At 39.8% G+C, this 17,629-nt stretch overlaps 1 protein-coding gene across 2 annotated transcripts; it reads right to left on the reverse strand.

Moving 5' to 3' along the window:
- Positions 1 to 6,453: 6,453 nt before the first annotated feature.
- Positions 6,454 to 17,585, reverse strand: LOC103923519 (C-terminal-binding protein 1-like). Of its 2 annotated transcripts, none has more exons than XM_009331893.1 (3): positions 17,457 to 17,585; positions 13,904 to 14,021; positions 6,454 to 7,707 (listed from the first exon to the last, which is right to left on the reverse strand). In XM_009331893.1, exons 1-3 carry the CDS (start codon positions 17,497 to 17,499, stop codon positions 7,524 to 7,526), a joined length of 345 nt encoding a protein of 114 aa, XP_009330168.1. In that variant the 5' UTR covers positions 17,500 to 17,585; the 3' UTR covers positions 6,454 to 7,523. The 2 variants fall into 2 exon arrangements, with proteins under 2 accessions (XP_009330168.1, XP_009330167.1); XM_009331892.1 differs by having other exon boundaries at positions 6,454 to 7,710.
- Between the last annotated feature and the right edge of the window lie 44 nt (positions 17,586 to 17,629).

A 17,629-nucleotide genomic window follows, 5' to 3' on the forward strand; every position in this document is an offset into this window, starting at 1 on the left:
AGAAGTTTCATCCTTCTGTGTCTTCTGGGGATGGATTTTCAGCGGGCTGTAGGTATCTGGAGAGAGAGGGGATAAGAAGCAGTACACAGAAGTACCTCTTCTGGATGGCATTTCCTTTCTATAGCGTGCATTTCCTAAGTAATGAAGCCACTTTGAAACTAGGAAATTACGATTCATTGCCATGAGAAGTTTACACCAGACACACTCGGATGCGCAGAGACTGTCCCTGGTTTATTCTGCTGTAACCTCAGGCACTTAATTGGGAAGACTATATACGTGGGGAGCTATTCCTCTGAACGTTTCACTTAGGTCACAGAAGGCAAGCCGAAAAAAGCCCAGACAGATGAATCTAGATTCAAGAACAGCCACCATCTCATGACCAGTCAACAGCCTTTTCAAAGGCAAACCTGTGGTGTCTGCTTAGATCCGAACTGACAGCTGTCTTTCACAAATACATCACAAGCTACTGGGAGTCACTGGTAGCTCCACTGACAATTAATTGCAGATGAAAACTAAAATGCTTTGGGGATCACAGCAACATCAGAAACCTTGTCCTACTTCCAGCAATGTTGGACATAACACTTAAAGAGAGTTCTCCAAATGGTGAGGGTTCAGTCCCAGAGCCTGTGTCCTCGGGAAAGACTGGAATGACACATTTTGGTCCGGGATACATATGATACATTCAAGCGGGATGTGTGCCACAGTCCAAGGGGTCACAATTTAATATGAAATTTCAACAGACTTAAGACTCATTTTTCTGTAAAATGGGATCGGATCTCAGCTACTAGTTACATGATGCAAAACTGTGCCTTTATACTTTGAATTTACAGAGGCTGAAAACCTCTCAAAATGAGCTTTGAGTCACAGTGGAGATTTTTCATCTCTTACCTGTGTTTCTTGCAATACGAGGGCTGTATCCTGCGCTTAAAATGGTTGGTCTGCAGTCGGAAAGGAAAAAGAAAAAAAAAAAAAAAAGACAGCTGCTCAGAATATGAATTCTTGAAAACCTCTACTTTCAGCAATCTGTTTCAAAGGACAGGCTTTCCACTTCACGCTTGGAGTGCATGGCTTCGGAGCTAATTCCAAATGGCTATAACTTAAGAGATAAAAATAAATCTATCACCATAACTTCCTAACATGATAAACACATTTCACACACACTAGGCCTTTAAAAAACATGGGCGAGCAAATAGCAAAATGACCAAAAACCCATAGCAAGACGACGTTGGAAGTCCCCTGACTCCACTTTAATGTGAAAACTACTGGTGCTGATAACAGCAAATACATTACTGGAAAACACCAAAACCAGATTCTCTTTCTGTTGTGGTTTAAGAACAGTAAAATACAGCTCGTACGTAACTTTACACAAGGGCTTAACTGAAATCCTACTAAACGGCAAAGGAGACTTAAATGGGATTTACTCTGATGCTTTTAAGTGCGCTGAAGAGCAAGTACCGCTGCTTGCCGAGTTCCCGGGAAGGGGAATATGCTGTGAAGCCGACAGCTGTGTCGGAGGCAACTAGCTTGAGAATTCAATCTATTGCATCGGGTGGGACATTTTGAAAATGGCCGGAGGGGGTTGGAAACACAAGTCTGAGATGTCAGCTCTTCAGGAGATTTATTTTTAGATGTTGATTTGCTGCCCTAACTCTTAGGGTTTATCCAGGGAGGACCAGCTCCATAAGCTTTTCCCAAACTATACAAGGACCCTACTTTCACAGCACAGACGAAGAAATAGCACTGTCACATTGACACGTTAATTGTCTACTTCTAATACATCAAACTTGATACGTAAAAAAGGTTCTTGTGGAAATTTAAGCTAATAATTTTGCTCCTTTTTATTACTTTAAATCTTTGCAACTCAAAACATATTCAAGTATTTAAATGTATTTTCTTTTAAACTTCCTTACTTTATTTCTTGAGCAGATCATCAACGCTTCCAACTGGCAATCGCTTATCCTTTTTAGGCAACACATGAAAGAAGGGGGATAGATATGTAGTTAAAGATTGTGCAAGTAACAAATGTCTTCAACGGATTGGCACACTCGGAGAATGATCTACATCATCTTGGAAATGTCTCAAATGCCTCTAATCATCCTAAGGACATACTTCAGTCTGTTCATGGTGGTCTTGACACAGTGTCACAACCCCCCCAAAACAAACAATGCTCCTTCAAGAAAACACTCCGTTATGACTCTGAGCAGAAATGTAAAGGCAAAGAAAAAGCGCTGAGACTAGATTTGAAGAGCCATAATTGTTTCTGTAGTACAGAAAATGAAGGAAGGAAACTCCAGATGAGGAACTGCATAAAAAAAGACCAACTGGGCAATCCCAAACCCAAAAGTGGACATGAAAAATACAATATTGGATATGGGTTTAGCGAGGTAGTGTGCATGGAGGTCAGCCAAGGAGAGAGCTGAAAAACAACTGGTCTGTGTTGAGCTGGAACTCACAGATGAAAAGCAGAACCAACTAAAGGACATTCCTTCTAAAAAAGGGAAGAATTCTAAAAGTAACGTGCCAGGTCCCCTGAATGCTAGAAGGAAACAAGGAAGAAGGACAGGAGGCAGATGTTGAGGGACGAACAGCCCGACACAAGGTATGAGACCCAGATAAGGTCTGTTCTGCAAGAGGCAGACACACAATGGGTGCAGATGGTGGGATGAAAGCGAGCACTTGGACTATGAAAGTGGGACCACTGCGTTGAGCATCTACTCAGCGTGGAGCTTTTGCTATTAATGAGGTGCTACCTAGGCAAATGCAATTTGAAGACCGAGAAGAGGATTAATCAAGTTCTTCAAGCACTTGTGACTTTGCAGGAAAATAGTTTACCAAGGAAATCGGAAAGTCAGTGGAGGCAAGAAGACAATAGCTGAAAGTCTGAGAAGATGAGAAATCCTGCAATTTCATCTGCAGAAGATAACCATATTGGACTACGTAATTCGAAAGGACAAAAATACAGAGCCACAAAGGAAAGGATGTACAGTATAATGAAAGAAACTGGAAAAGAAAACAGATGAATAACATATTTTGGTCTTCCTGGAAGATGTGTCACTGACCTCAGTACAAAGGCAAATTGGCTAAAATGTGACATGCTCACTAAATTCAAGTCAGCCTACATGACCTCATGTTCAACACGAAACAATAACTGGAATTTAGAGACAGGGAAAGCCAAATTAAATAAACCAGTTTAAAAATTATAGTGACGGTTATCCCCCATTTAAACAAACTATCAAAGGAAATGGCAAAACCCCATTGCTTGACATTTTAATATAAAGACTAGAAATCTTTCTGAAAGATTTACTTCAGTCAAAACACAGTATCAGATTTAATGAAGAAGCATATCACATTTAACGGCTTTACTAAGCGGTCAGACAAAATGATCTAATATTACTCTCTGCCCTTAAAACCGATGACTGCTTTTTTTTTCCCCCTTTTTTTTTTTTCAATTTACGAAAGGTAGAAAGGTTGGAGTGAACTGAATAAAGGAAATACTGGCAGTGCTGCCTTCTCCTTCAAGCAGAACAACTGACATTATTGAAGCATCTACTGAGATTAAACGAGAAGAAAACCTTTCATTCTGAGGCAAGGAGTAAACTGGTACCAGCCAGACTACAGCAGTCACAGCCATTTGGAAAGCCAGCCTTAATCATTTGAGGTGGAAGGCTGGACAAGAAAATAATAAGGCATTTTCTCAAAAAAAAACATACTAAAGGAAAAAGCCCTGAGGCTTGTTATAAAGGAAGCTGAAGTGTTTTACCCTGAATGGAAAAGGCCTCTAGTTGTTGGTTTGGTAGCAACCTTGTATGACCTTTAAACAATGTTCTCACACTTTGGATTATAAAAACAAAGTTATAAAAAAAAAACCCTCACCAAAACCCAACAAAACCCCAAACACAAAACCAGAATAAAAACCTCAACCCAAGCTGCAGGGACTTCAGGACTGACTCCCAGTCACCCCAGCGGGAAACCTGTCCCAGGACCTCCCTGCTGACAGAGATCTTTTCCTAACCCCCATTTATGCTTGTCTGTTCATATACCAGCATTTCTTTCAGATTTCTCCCTCCTCCTCAGCATTTACTATTTACAGTCATTTCCCCAACTCAGCCTTCACTTTAAGCTGAAAAAGCCGAGTTACTCTCGTTTCCTCTCACATGACAGGCCCTCCGCACCTCCAGTCGTTCTGGGAGCCGGTCTTTGCCGACTCCAGCTCGAGCTCACACTTTCGAAAACGCGTGACCAAAACTACAGATCAAACGCTCCAGGTCCCGTGTAGCATCTCTGATCCATTCTCATCCCTACCGAAAATGCTGTGCCAGATGCCTCTGCCATCACACCGTTCTTTTCCACGGCTGCCCCACAGTGGCAATCAATCAGTCCTACCATGGGAAAACACTATGGCTCCTTTTTCTGCCAAGTTTTTGTTTTGACTTGCAACTACCCGACTTTGCATTTGCACAACTGGTATCTTTCCGCTCCTAACAGCCCATTCTTTGATACCGTCCAATTCTTGTGCAGGCTCCAGAGCCTCCTGTGCACTGGTGACGCCTACAACCTTTGAGCCAGCAGCAGTTTCAGTGGTTGGCCTCCTTCTTGGCCAAGATCCTTAATGCAAGTAACAGCACCAAAAAAAATCCTGACTGTTTGAGGCAGGCACTTTGCTTACCTCCTCTTTCACCTTTCAACACTGCCTCAGTAGCCCTCTGCTGCCACTGCCTTTCCCACTTTACATTTTCCCACTAACTGCGTCTTCTTCTGTCTAAACTTTATTTAGCACATCCTTTTCCAGACAGAGGAAATCTAATCACATTTCCACTACCCAACAAAAGCAGTTGTAAAAGATGAAAGGTTAGCCTGGCCTAACAGCCTTCGTTTAGTAGGGTACGCTTTTCCAGTTAGTCATTTACTCCAAGCCTTTTTTTTTTAATTATTTTTTTAATTCAGCTTTTCAAGACCATAACCCAGAAGTCAGTACCAATCGGTCTTGTCATTGCCAGGGTGGCGTTTCCTTTCTGCTCCAGAAGCAGGGAACTGGATTACTCTCCACCAGTCAGACCGACAGATGTATTTCAAGCACTAGCATAAAACCATTGAACTTGTTACCAGCACAGTGGCGATGCCCTTCCCCACCCATCAGTGCAGTATTTCAGGCTCAAATCCCAAAGAAGCTTGTGCCTGAGCAAGCACAGATGATGGCTCAAAAATACGCAGTTGAAGGACAGCAAGCTTCAGGACTGCGCCCGAGAACTGCATGCAATAAATACTGGTGCCTTCATTTCTAGTTCGTCAATTTATTGATTCACTGGAAACAAAGCTTACTTACATAAGCCACGTCCAAACTGATGCAAGGAAAAAAAAAAACCTCTTGGTTTTCCTCAGGAAATTCGGTTGCAAATATGACTGTCAGCGATTCTCAGCAGCCAGATGTTAAATGTTTGTTTTACATATGCTAAAGCAGCATCTCCAGCCTGACAAAGCAGCATCTTAAAACATGAATTACCAATGAAATATGAAATCCTACTTCAGCTGCAGGAGACCGCATTCGGGTTTTTTGCAAGTTCTTGGCCACGGAGCTGTTGGAAGTGCCTTTGCTGGGATAACTCGCAGCTTTAAGGCTGCTTTCTGTTTTGTTTCATGGAGGGAATAGGAATGGTTTTACCATCAAATGAATCGTAACGGATGACATTTTTGGCTCTAAATGTTCAAGGCAAACACCTCTCCACTCTTCCACGGAGATAAAATTTCACTTTATATAGTGCTCCTTGGGTACCACCCTGCAAGTTTCAATCTTTCCTGACTTGCGGCCTCCTAACATTTTCCTAACAGAAGTGGAGGCCACTCTATAGACCTGCAGGAACGGGGGACAGTAACTTTTCATAGATCCCATAAAAACAGCTCACTAACCTTAGGTGCACAGTTACTACTTCAGATTAATAGTGAACAAATAGACAAGAGACTACCGAGGAGGTTTACGTCCAGGTTCACTTTAGCCCATCCTGGATTTCCTTCTTGCAGCAGCTAAACTTTTGTCTTGCCTTTTTAAACTGCGTAGGGATGAAGGACAGACATCTTATCCAGGAGCACAGGAAAGGCCAAAACAGCTTCCAGCTGAAATCCAACCTGCCTTAAAAACACTTCTGCGCGTGTTCAAAAAAACAAACTCCTTCAATATAGCAAATACAATTACGTCCTGCTGCACGCTTCCACCATCACAAAAGCAAATAAAACAATGGACACTTCTCATGTTGGACTTCGGCAAAAGACGTTTATTATTATTATTATTGTCGTGTTGCTGTTGCACCTCCTCTGCTCTGCCCACAGTGGTGGCATAAATGCTGTTACCGTATTGTAGCTGATGATGCCGGTGTACAAATCAAAATCCATCTTAATTTCAAACTCCATTAGAAACACAGGAAAAAAGATCAACATTTACGAAATGTAAAGGGAAAAATAGTATGGAAAGAATTATTATTTTTTATTTTTCAAGCTTCCAAGACAGTATTACAAACAACAGAGAGCAAAGTAAAGCTAGAAATGAAATACTTGACAGCATCTGTTTAAAAATTACAGCTAAGAAACCTAATAAAAGTTGAATAAACAGTTACTAGAAATAAAAATTTTTACACATATGATATTTGTCTGGGATTTTTATTTCTTTAAAATAATTCATACAAATGGTTACAGTCACAAACATGATTTTAACCAAAAATATTGCTAGCCTACCACATTACCAGGAAGGAATCAATGTAGGCAATGAAATGCTGCTACTTTTCAGTAGTCTAGTGCCTTTTTCGCATACCACCAATAATATATACTTTAACTGGTGACAAAAAGCACAATGCTCGTTTATACAAAACCTTTTTTTTTTTTTCCTCAAAATCTCTTTGCAAGGTTGTCTTCATTTTGAAATAAGGGAATTCATGCCAAAATTAGGAGAAACTGTTTTTCTTTTGTTTACTAAATTATTCTAAAAAATAAGACAAGCAGGTAGAAAAAACAATGCACTGTGTGGCGTAGAAAGAAAAATGGGAAAAATTCATTGTCCTGAGAAGTTTGCCAACTGCCTCATTTTTGGGCATGTTTTAAAATATAAAAGAAAGGATTTTTAATCTCAAAATTGGTTTGTTGAATGCCTCCCTTATGTTTTTCCTTGTTGACAGCTAAGCAAACAAACCCTTTTTAATGTTCTAAAAACTGTACACAGACAAGTACATTCATGATATAATTAACTACTAACTTCTCTTGCTTAACAAAGAACCCATAGGACACAGAAACAGTGAATCAGTCCACTGGACAGGGACAAACTACAATTTATACGGAGGAAAAAATGTTTCCAAATCTTCTTTTTGTCTCCCACCTTTTCCTTTTATACTGTATATTGGACCAGTTTCTAAACCAATAATCGTCTCCTCCTGTAAGTTCATGGTTTTGCCTTTAATCAAAATCCAGGGTTTTGTTTTGTTTGTTTGTCTTCCACACGCTGACGTTGAAATCTCCGATGTTGGGAATGCTGTTTTTGTAGGCTACAATTGGTCGCTTGGGTGGTCTCTATCAGCTTCTGGTTTGACAGTTTGGCCGGGGGAAGGAGCATGGGGCGGGTGGGCTACAGCAGGGAGGCCGTGTGATAAAGACATAGGGTTGGGGACTATTCCTTCTACTGCTGCAGGTATGCCAGTTGAAGCCACGCTTACAACGCCTGGGGGATACCTGCTGAGAAAAGAAAAGGAGAACGTACATGAAAACCAAGGGATGACCGGCCGGAAAGCCCACCTTGCCTCCTTCTAGAGCTAGAGAGGTGCTTCTTTTGTTTTCAGACCGGTGAAAAAGACAGTTGGTTAAGCTCCAGATGAGATACCATATGCAGATGCTGTTAAATAAAGCAAAAAAGGCTGTCTTTTACCCAAATGAGAAACAAGGTTTGCTAGATTGTTTCTTCAGATTTCAGATTTAATAGCATGAGTGACTGCTAGCGCAGCAAAGGAAACAACCTGGAAGTACTGCTCCTCTCAAAGTATGCCTCAACAAGAAGTAATTCAGGCTAGGTTCATGCAATACCGATCTGTTCTCTAGGACTTTTCCTCAAGTTGACCTTCGGGGATTTTTTTTCTCCTTCGTTCTCACGCAGAAATTTTGAAGTATCATTGCTGCGGTTTGAAAAAATATTTCTTTAAACTAATCTTGCAGTCGTAGCTTTCTGATAGCTCCCCAAAAGAGCAATCATACCCACACGCTCTTAAGATGACAAATTCAAGCCTATTACACCCAAGTAACTTTTTCAGCATCAAACTTGCCACTGTACTTGTCTGAAAAGAGAACTAGGACTAGTTATACAGAGGACAAGTGCTTTAGGCAGACTGCAAGAGAGAGAGATGCAAACACAAAACACTATGGATGGTTTTAAAGATTTGTTACTCCTTCTGGATGAACACCGAGGCCTAAATATTTTACAAATTCAACAAAAAAATCACCCTCTGATTCGGCTTGATTTTATGAGGATTCTGATATTATCAGGCTAAAAAAAATTTTGCAAATCTACTGCTTCAGTCCCGAAGTTCAGCTGTAATTGATGAACACTGGTATTTCACAGTGCCGTAAACTGTATACTGTAAACAACAGGTACACATGAACACTTTTAAGCCAAGTGCCTCAATACCAGTTTGCAAGTTACCTCAGGCTGGCCGCTTAACACTGGCCCTTCGCTTCCCCCATCATAAAGCTGCACACTCGTCCCTCGTTCTCTCCTGCTGTATTCTGCTCACCCAAGCATCCTAGCGAGAGCATTATCCATTTAAAAGCCTAAACACACGAACCTACCACTTACTCACTGTGGCATTTGCTACCCTAGTATTTACTTAGAACTAAATGGGAGAAAAGGCACTTGTAGTCTAGTCAAGCTTTTTTCAAATATCACATTATTCTGCTGTTGATTTTCTTCTCATCAGAGTTCAACGCTGAATGCGTCAGGGAATTTCACCCCGTTTCAGTAGCATCTTTTCTAAAGTAACGCATGTTTGTGCTGCTCATCCTCAGTTCTCTCAAACTGATAGAAAATTAGCGCAGAACTTACACAAAACTCAGAGGAGGAAAAAAGCTGGATGAAAGCACATTGATTTGTTCTTTTTTTCTTCCATCACAGAAGCACCACGGGACTGCTTTTTGCAAACACTGTGCCAGAGGGGCTCAGCACGGCTATCTGACATGGCACAGGGATGATGAAGATACCATACACTGGCCTGGTCATCCTGGGAAAGATTCCTACAGACCATACCACTGACTGTAATCTGGGACGGATAACCAGTATGTGAAAGATCACACCACCTGTAGGCCAGAACTTTGTTCCCAATGGTACACGTATTTGCAGGGCTTCCTATGCTAATTCCTTCTCCAGAGAGGTTCCTTAGAATTAATTTGCAGTCGCTAATGGAATTAGTTGCTTGTTTCAGTACCTCAATTTGAATCTTATTAATCAAATTTGCTTCAATTCCTATGAAAACTGTCAGACTGGGTATTGTTTTGTTTATTCAAATTTAATTTTGAAACAGCTTACCTGTTACTCTAGGTGCTTCGCAAAAAACACAACACGACATGACAAAAACTTCCATTTAAAAGCCCAACACAGCAACTGTTTCCAACACAGAATCTCTACTTTCTAACAACATTTCCCCAAGGAGCTGGGAGAAATCAAGATGAGAGCAAATTCTGCAACTGTGTTTCCTGCAGGAAGAGAAGTCAGAGCCTCCCCTCGTGAAAATGGATGGTGCTGGATCGGGAGCATTAACAGTCACCTTATCAGCACATTAGGCAGTTCAGACTACACATCCATAATTCTCCTTTGACTCCAAATATTCTTTCTGTATATAAAAACATTCCCCTTGGACACCAAGTTATAATAATTAGGATTCTACCTGCCAGCACCTCTCCTCAGACACGGGCTTCCTACAGACTTTTAGTAACATCCAAAAGCCCTACAACTGTTTTTTTTGTCCTAAAGCTATACAGTGGCAGTAGCCAAAATACAGATAACATACCCTCTACAGAAACTGTATTTTGCTTGACAACTCCTAACCCTGTTTTGCCATGCTCTTTTCATAATTTTTTGTCCTTTTTAATTTAATCATCAGTGTTGTGCAAATCGTATCTCTGAAAGGAGAACATATAAACTCAACAGCCTCTATACATGGGCATTTCTATTCTACACAACCTTCCCTTATGTTGCTATTTATTGCTTTTTTATTCTTAACCAGCAAATACATTCCCTACAGCACTTCATAAAGTTGCTCCCAATCTTCCTCCTCTGGTAGCAATAAATTGATACGTTTTCCAGGTAAAATGTCCACTGAATTGAATTTTTGCGAAAGCAGAAGCGAGAGATCAGTTACACTTCCTCTGCTACTTCATGCTCTTCCTTCCCCTTCCCCCCCACAGTCTTAGTTTATGAAGAAAAATACAGTTAATAAATATACAATAAATATTAATAAAAATATATATAAATAAATAAAAATACAATTAATAAATACCTCTTAATTACAACTGAAAGGCAATTTTAATTTCTATGTTAATCTCCTGTATTTTTTAAACTACAGAAGCACCTTGAAGCACCATGTTAAGCTCTGTTCAAGAAACTGAGTCTGTCCCAAAAGAGCTTAAAAATTTAAGTGCGCATGAAATAACCCCTGAATTACCAACATCTAACTATTCTCATCCAAGTACCTCTTCAGTACCTGGATATTCTCATCTTCTACCTGTTAGAAGACAGAAAGATATGTCAACACATCTGTAAATGGCACAATCACTGTTTACTGGCTGTCGAATTTCACTTTGCCTATAACCTGCACACTCTGGGACAGAGGAAATGGCAGGGGGTTATTTAACAGGCAGCTCAGTAACAAATACACAGTAATAACACAAAAGCGGGCTATGGGTATATTATGCTGCTTCCACGAGACTATAACAAATAGTTCCTTCTCAGGAATATCATTAATCTTTACTCATGGGATAGGTCCCGTTTGCTTGACCTTTTGTGTTGATAGGGCATCTTGCATTTCACATAGTAAATGGGTTTGTTTTCCACAGAATACAATGATATTCAGAAGATCTAGATTATATTCTGCTGATGAATGCTCAATGTTCTTTGCTTGCGATAATATCTGATAATTTAAGAGCTCTGTCCTACATCAAAATACAAGTAAGTGATATATCCAGAATAAAGTAACCTCATTGGTTTTAGTTCACCGAAAGAGCTATTTGCATTTTTTAACATATAAATTATTATCCCAGGTCTTATCTTCTAATACAATTACATGACTATGATGCAGTTATTAGCACATCTGAAACATCATACTGCCTGTGAAAGACTCCAGAACTCAGCTAGCTGAACGTAATCTTGGATTGCAAAGAGAAGACAGAAAAATTTGTTTTGAACAAATCAATCCAAATTCTGTACTTAATCCAGGTAGGAATTAAGCATCAGCAAAAACTGCTACTGAAACCAAATTCTTCATAAAGCCTGAGCTTCAAGTTCCGCATATTTTATACTGCACAGAATAATAACTGCCTTCACCCACACTCAAACACTATTCTATCACCTCTCCAAAAAGAAGCTTTTAATATTTGTTGTATGACTAACTTCTCCCTCAAAATTCCCAAAATTAGTTTTATTTTGCATTTGAAAATAATTGTCAAGTCAAGATTTTTTTTCAATGAATTTTCTTTATTGAAACAACTGACCAAAACAATGGCTAAAAAAGGCATTCAGTTCTGTGCTTATCCTGCTTGAATTAAATACATATGGTCTTTACCTTGTAAATCATTAACTCCCAAAACATTCCTAAGTTAAAATCCATTTCTAGCTGTGAAGCCTGTTTCTGCTGGACTTGTGACCCCCAAAATGAGAATAAACAACTGCATTTTATTTGGGCACGCAACCCTGTTCCTAACTGCCATGACAGGGTTGGAGTTATTACCCCCTGTTCAGCAACACCTGCCTTTAAGCCTCAATTGCGTTCAGCTCTACCCCGAGTACTCCAAACTGAAGTCAATGAAACCACATGCTGTGTGGAAGAGAACGCATGTGCTTGAAATTTTCATTTAAGCAAATAAAAACACCCTTCTTCAGATATTTAGGGCTACGGGTACTTTTTTAAAAAGTAAATGTCTTGACATGATGTGAGATATACGCATGTTGATCAAATCAAAGTTTTTCTTTTCCTTTGGTGCACTTACAGCTACTGAAAAGGAGATTATGGCAGAGGGTGGTGACGCTCCCCCCCATCATCTCTCCATCACTTTCTGATGAGACTGTTAGAACTCACTGGGGCACGAGAGCTTTACTTCACTTCTCAGCATTGCACAGCTGGGTTCTCATATGGGGTAACACACACAAAAAAATCCTATATGTATTAAAAGTATGGGATAGCCCTCCTAAAGAAGGACAAAGATAAGAAAGATGTGTGAAGAAGGACAGATTACGACGAAGAGGTATAAAAAAATAATGGAAGTACTGCACTGTCCCTTCCCTCAAGGCATTGAGGGAAGCAGGTGTCTGTAGCTTTCTCAGCCACTTTCATTCTACTGATGAGTAAATGCCATACTGGAAGATAAAAAATTGCAGATGTTTTTCATAAATAAAAATTATGCGAAGCTGGCTACTAGGAAAAATCTGCTGCTAGAACAGCTGCTAGGGATAAAGGGACAGAGAACGACTCTCAAGCAAACAAAGTAACTAAGGAACGTACCTATTAGACATAAAAAAATTGCCCCTTTCTATTAATTATTAAGAGCTGCTTTCACAGTTGATTGAGAATACACAGATCAAGTCCCTCAAATGCTTTTGCTTAAAAATTAAATGTGTGTCGTGGTTTAACCTCAGCCAGCAACTGAGCACCACACAGCCGCTTGCTCACTCCCCCCACCCCGGTGGGATGGGGGAGAGAATTGGAAGAGTAGAAGTGAGAAAAACTCATGGGTTGAGATAAAAACAGTTTAATAATTGAAATAAAATAGTAATAATAACAACAATAATAATAAAAGAATATGCAAAGCAAGTGATGCACAATGCAATTGCTCACCACCCACCGACCGATGCCCAGCCAGTCCCCGAGCAGCGGCCCCCCCAGCCAGCTTTCCCCCAGTTTATGTATTGAGCATGACATCATCTGGTATGGAATGTCCCTTTGGCCAGTTTGGGTCAGCTGTCCTGGCTGTGCCCCCTCCCAGCTTCTTGTGCACCTCCAGCCTGCTCAGTCGGTGCAGCATGGGAAGCTGAAAAGTCCTTGACTAGTGTAAGCACTGCTCAGCAACAACTAAAACATTGGTGCGTTATCAACATTGTTCTCACCCTAAATCCAAAACACAGCTCTGTACCAGCTACTAGGAAGGAAATTAACTCTACCACAGCCGAAACCAGGACAACGTGTAATTTAGAAAACACTAGTTTAAACATATTTTCATAATCAGCACAGGCTATTCCACTGTATTCACTACTGAGTTATTTGTTCTCTTGTGTGTCTGGAGGCCACAAAACCACATAACAATAGTTTATTATTAAAAGTCTTTCTGTAACCTACTGCTGTATCATTACCTTCAGCAAAAGGAACATAAACTTCCACTGCACTCACTGGAGATGACCAGAATTGTTTTAATGGAATACAGAAAACACTGTATATTGTTTAGATATTACTGACCACACAAAAAAGATAAGAAAAGGAAACGTACTTATGCACTGCGTGACTGACTTCAACTAGCAAACCAAGATCATTCTCCTGAATGCAACAATTATGAAAACAATATAGCTGGGTCCTAATCCAAAACCATTTCATTTATTAATAGGAAGGTCTTTTATTTATTCCGGAATACATACCTCTGAATTAAGGAGGTATTTCTTTTACACCTGCAGCACGCTTACCTGTATGCAGCACCATTAAGCTCTGGATGAACAACTCCAGGATCCATGCTGGCCCAATGTGTAGCTGCAGTCAAATGATCTTTGTTAACACAGTTTTTCAGACTGTCTGGAATACGACCTAGGATGAAGTCAGGAAGAGGAAATAAAAAACCATAAAAATTGTATGCCTTATGCTCTTAATGTATCTATGTTAAAAACAGTTACAAATAGTTGCATATTTAAATCAATACTTAAAAATCACACTAAGAGCTTTGATCCTCGCCATTCCCCTTTTGTCTGAGACTTCGTTAATAATGGGTAAAATGCTCTGCATAATTTTTAGTTCTCTGTCTCTGTCTTTTGTATACAGGGTCTCAGTAAAACCATAATCAACAAGATTCATGCTTTCCAAGAAGCTAAAACTTGAATATAGAGCATGGCTGCCACTCAAATTCAGTAATGTAGCCTCCTGCTCTCTGTCTTTAACTTCATTTTCCTCCCTTTCCCTCCATGTGTAACAGCAATAAAAACACTTATTGGAGAATGTAGGATTCTGAATGGAATTTTGCCATAAACCTGAATATGACCGACACTTTTTTCCTGTCCTCCTGATCTTCCCCTTCTTCATCTCAATTGCTCTTCACATTTATTTACTATGATCTATTAATCCTCAGCCATCTCTTTCATTCCTACAAAAAATGAAAATACACCAGAAAACCCCCTTCTTCATTCCTTCAAAACTTTTGCTTAACCTCTGAAGTATAACTAAAGTTTTAAGACACAGATACTGGAAAATCTGTCAACTTGATTCAGCACATACTGGACAAGCCTCTGTCTTCTGCAGAACTATCTCCAGCCCTGCAAAAAATGACATGAACAGATACGATACACATTTTCTTCATGGCAACAGGAATATTTCCACCTATTTCAATGGGAGATCAATCAGAGCCTGTGTTTTTTCTGACATCTGTTTTAATGTATCCTTTTTAAAGTTTACTCTTACTGCGCATTTGCACACACAGAGGTAGAAAGAGCCGAGCTTGAGTCTACCTTTGCTACTGTTGGCAGTAGTCCTCCAGAAACGCTTTCAAAAACTGACCGTGCTCCATCATTAAAGAATTCAGGCTTTTTGTCTCCGACTTCCTACTGGAAATTTGATTAAGGACTTCACTACTTTGCCTGCTCTTTCTTCCATCAGCCTGGCCACAATGGGGCTGTAAAAAAGCCTTTTCACAGAATTGCTTTTTGTCTAGTGGATACTATCAAATACTTGTTACTCCATGACTTGCGCTTCTGTCACTAAAACTTTCCCCATCTCCTATGCACAAGCCGAAAGGGCTTCTTAGTTCAATATTGGACAAGATGAGGTACATGCCCCATTATGGGTGAATTCCTACCATTCTCCTGATTAGAAATCATCTTCAAAAGTTAGTTGCAATACATATTCATCTAAACTTCTGCCAAAATTGTCCATAGATTTTGATAGTATCTTTCTTCTTCCGATGTTTATCCTTCAAACTGCAATCCTGTCTTCCTCCTTGCCCCTCTCAATTCTTCATTTTGCTAACTTCTGTAGGCATGTTCTACTAGTCTCCCCTTACAAAACAGTATTTATTTATTTATTTAAAGCTTATTTCAGTAATGATCTTTTCACTTGCCATGCTCGCCTTCCCGTTTCTTCCATTACTGTTTTCAGTGGTCCTCCTTATTTAATACTCTGAATGTTTTGATGTTCAAAAATATATTTAAAGATATTTAATCTCTGCTTATTATTTTTACTTTATACATCAGAATGTCACTGACTTTTTCGGAACAGCAGAACCACTTAACATCTTTATCATCACATGGTAGTCATAGCCTGCATTCCTTCACTGTACACCTTTTTCCAATTAGTTTCTCTCTCTACACCCTCTCTCCTCTGTGTTCCCCTATGGCTTTCACGTATCCAGCTTTATCCCACACTTCCTGTATCTTTCCCACATTTGTTTTACTGCAATTCAATGTCATTCTCACCTCCCTAATGTTGGCCTCAGTTTGATCTTACTACAAACCATGTGCAAACACTGAAGTCCTGACAGCTTCAATACAAATCAATGATTTAGATTGCTGATAGCACAATCACACACTTGAAGAAAATATAGGTCTGTCATCCCAGGCACATATGTTTGGGCTATTGCACAATATTTAACATAAAACTAGCTCCGTACAGCTGACTCTTACTCAGTTTTCACATCTTAGCCTGTTAATGCTTATTTGCACATCAATCACCCCCCAAGTAGGTATCGTATGCTGGTTTGTGCAATCGCTCCCAGAGCTATTTGGGAGCAGGTAATAGTTATACAACTTAACGAACGTACTATTAGAGTTCTTCTGGAGTATGAGCAAAGGGATGGTCAGACTCTTTAAGTTACCTCTAAACCAGAGAGAAATAGTCCTGGTAAAGGGCAATTCAGACCACGAGTTTAAGAGGTGCCTTTAATCACCATCCAGAGAATCTTCTTTCTGCACAGGCTGTAAATGAAACTAAATTGCCCAGCCTCTCTAGGCACAAGATACAGGAAAGGCTACTGCTAGTGCTTTTTGCATAGCAGAGCAATGTGTTGGCACTGAGCTACTCTCAAGGTGACACAGATGGCCCTTCATATCTGTAGAGCATTCACCCTATATTGCCAAGGGGGAAACAGCAAAGTCCTACTAAAGAGAGAACATTAGCGCTTAATGAATCATTTTCCAGTATGAAAATCCTTCCTTTTATTTTAGGCTACAAGGGATTCAAACCCATGCCAAATGGCTTGCTCTTCTCATTTTATTTATTAGCAGTGCATGTTCAAGACATAACTGTTTTCTCTTATGTGAACAGTTTACAATTACATGGTAGTTATATAACAAAGAGACTTTGCTCTTTAAAATGCCAGGCTTCCTTAGCAATGCTTTAAAGAAAGGAACATCTAAAATAGAGCACCCGCCCAACAAAATACTGAAAACTTTATTTTGACGTAGAGAATGAGTTGTCGAGATATGAGCATTACTAGGAACAGCATGAAGCTCTAGATGCTTTACCTCTGAACATTACAGCCTTAAAGACACTGAAATTCCAGACTGTCCTCTAAGACAAATTTGGATGAAATTTGGAAAATACAAAGGAGTCAAAAAGAGAAGAATAAAGGAAACAGAACTGCTCATGACGAGTATAAGGGGGCATCTAGGAAAACCTGTGAAAGATACCAGCAATATCTGGGTGACTTGCAGTCAAACCCATCAAATGGGTAATATTTACAAGCAACAACAACAACAAAGTGGTTTTTTCACATGTAAGTACATTTCTGTTATATGGAAAAAGTACTTATTTTTGCAGTGCCTGCCGTCTCTTTGTAATCGCAATGAACCTCCAAAATGATCTGTTCCAGTTCTGAGAACAGACTTAGTGGGTATTTGCTAGTTTCTACGTTCCAAATATTAGAAGTGGTAAACAAAACCTGAGCCTGGCTCTTTTCAGCGTCTTTCAGGACTGAAGAATGAAAAAGATTGTTAAAAAGAAATACACAGTGAAGGAGCTAATATGGTGAGTTAGTACCTGTGATCGCCCTTCGGATCTCTCGTGCTGCTTCCTCCCGCATCTCAATTGAGGCTTGTTCACTATACCAGGCTGCATGTGGGGTACAGATCAGGTTTGGTGCATCCTTCAAGGGGCCCTGACTAAAGCTAAATGAAGATTTAAAACAAGATCAAATGACAAAAAAATACTGG

Source organism: Pygoscelis adeliae, unplaced genomic scaffold (genome assembly GCF_000699105.1).
Source record: "Pygoscelis adeliae isolate BGI_AS28 unplaced genomic scaffold, ASM69910v1 Scaffold209, whole genome shotgun sequence".
Classification (NCBI taxonomy): domain Eukaryota; kingdom Metazoa; phylum Chordata; class Aves; order Sphenisciformes; family Spheniscidae; genus Pygoscelis; species Pygoscelis adeliae.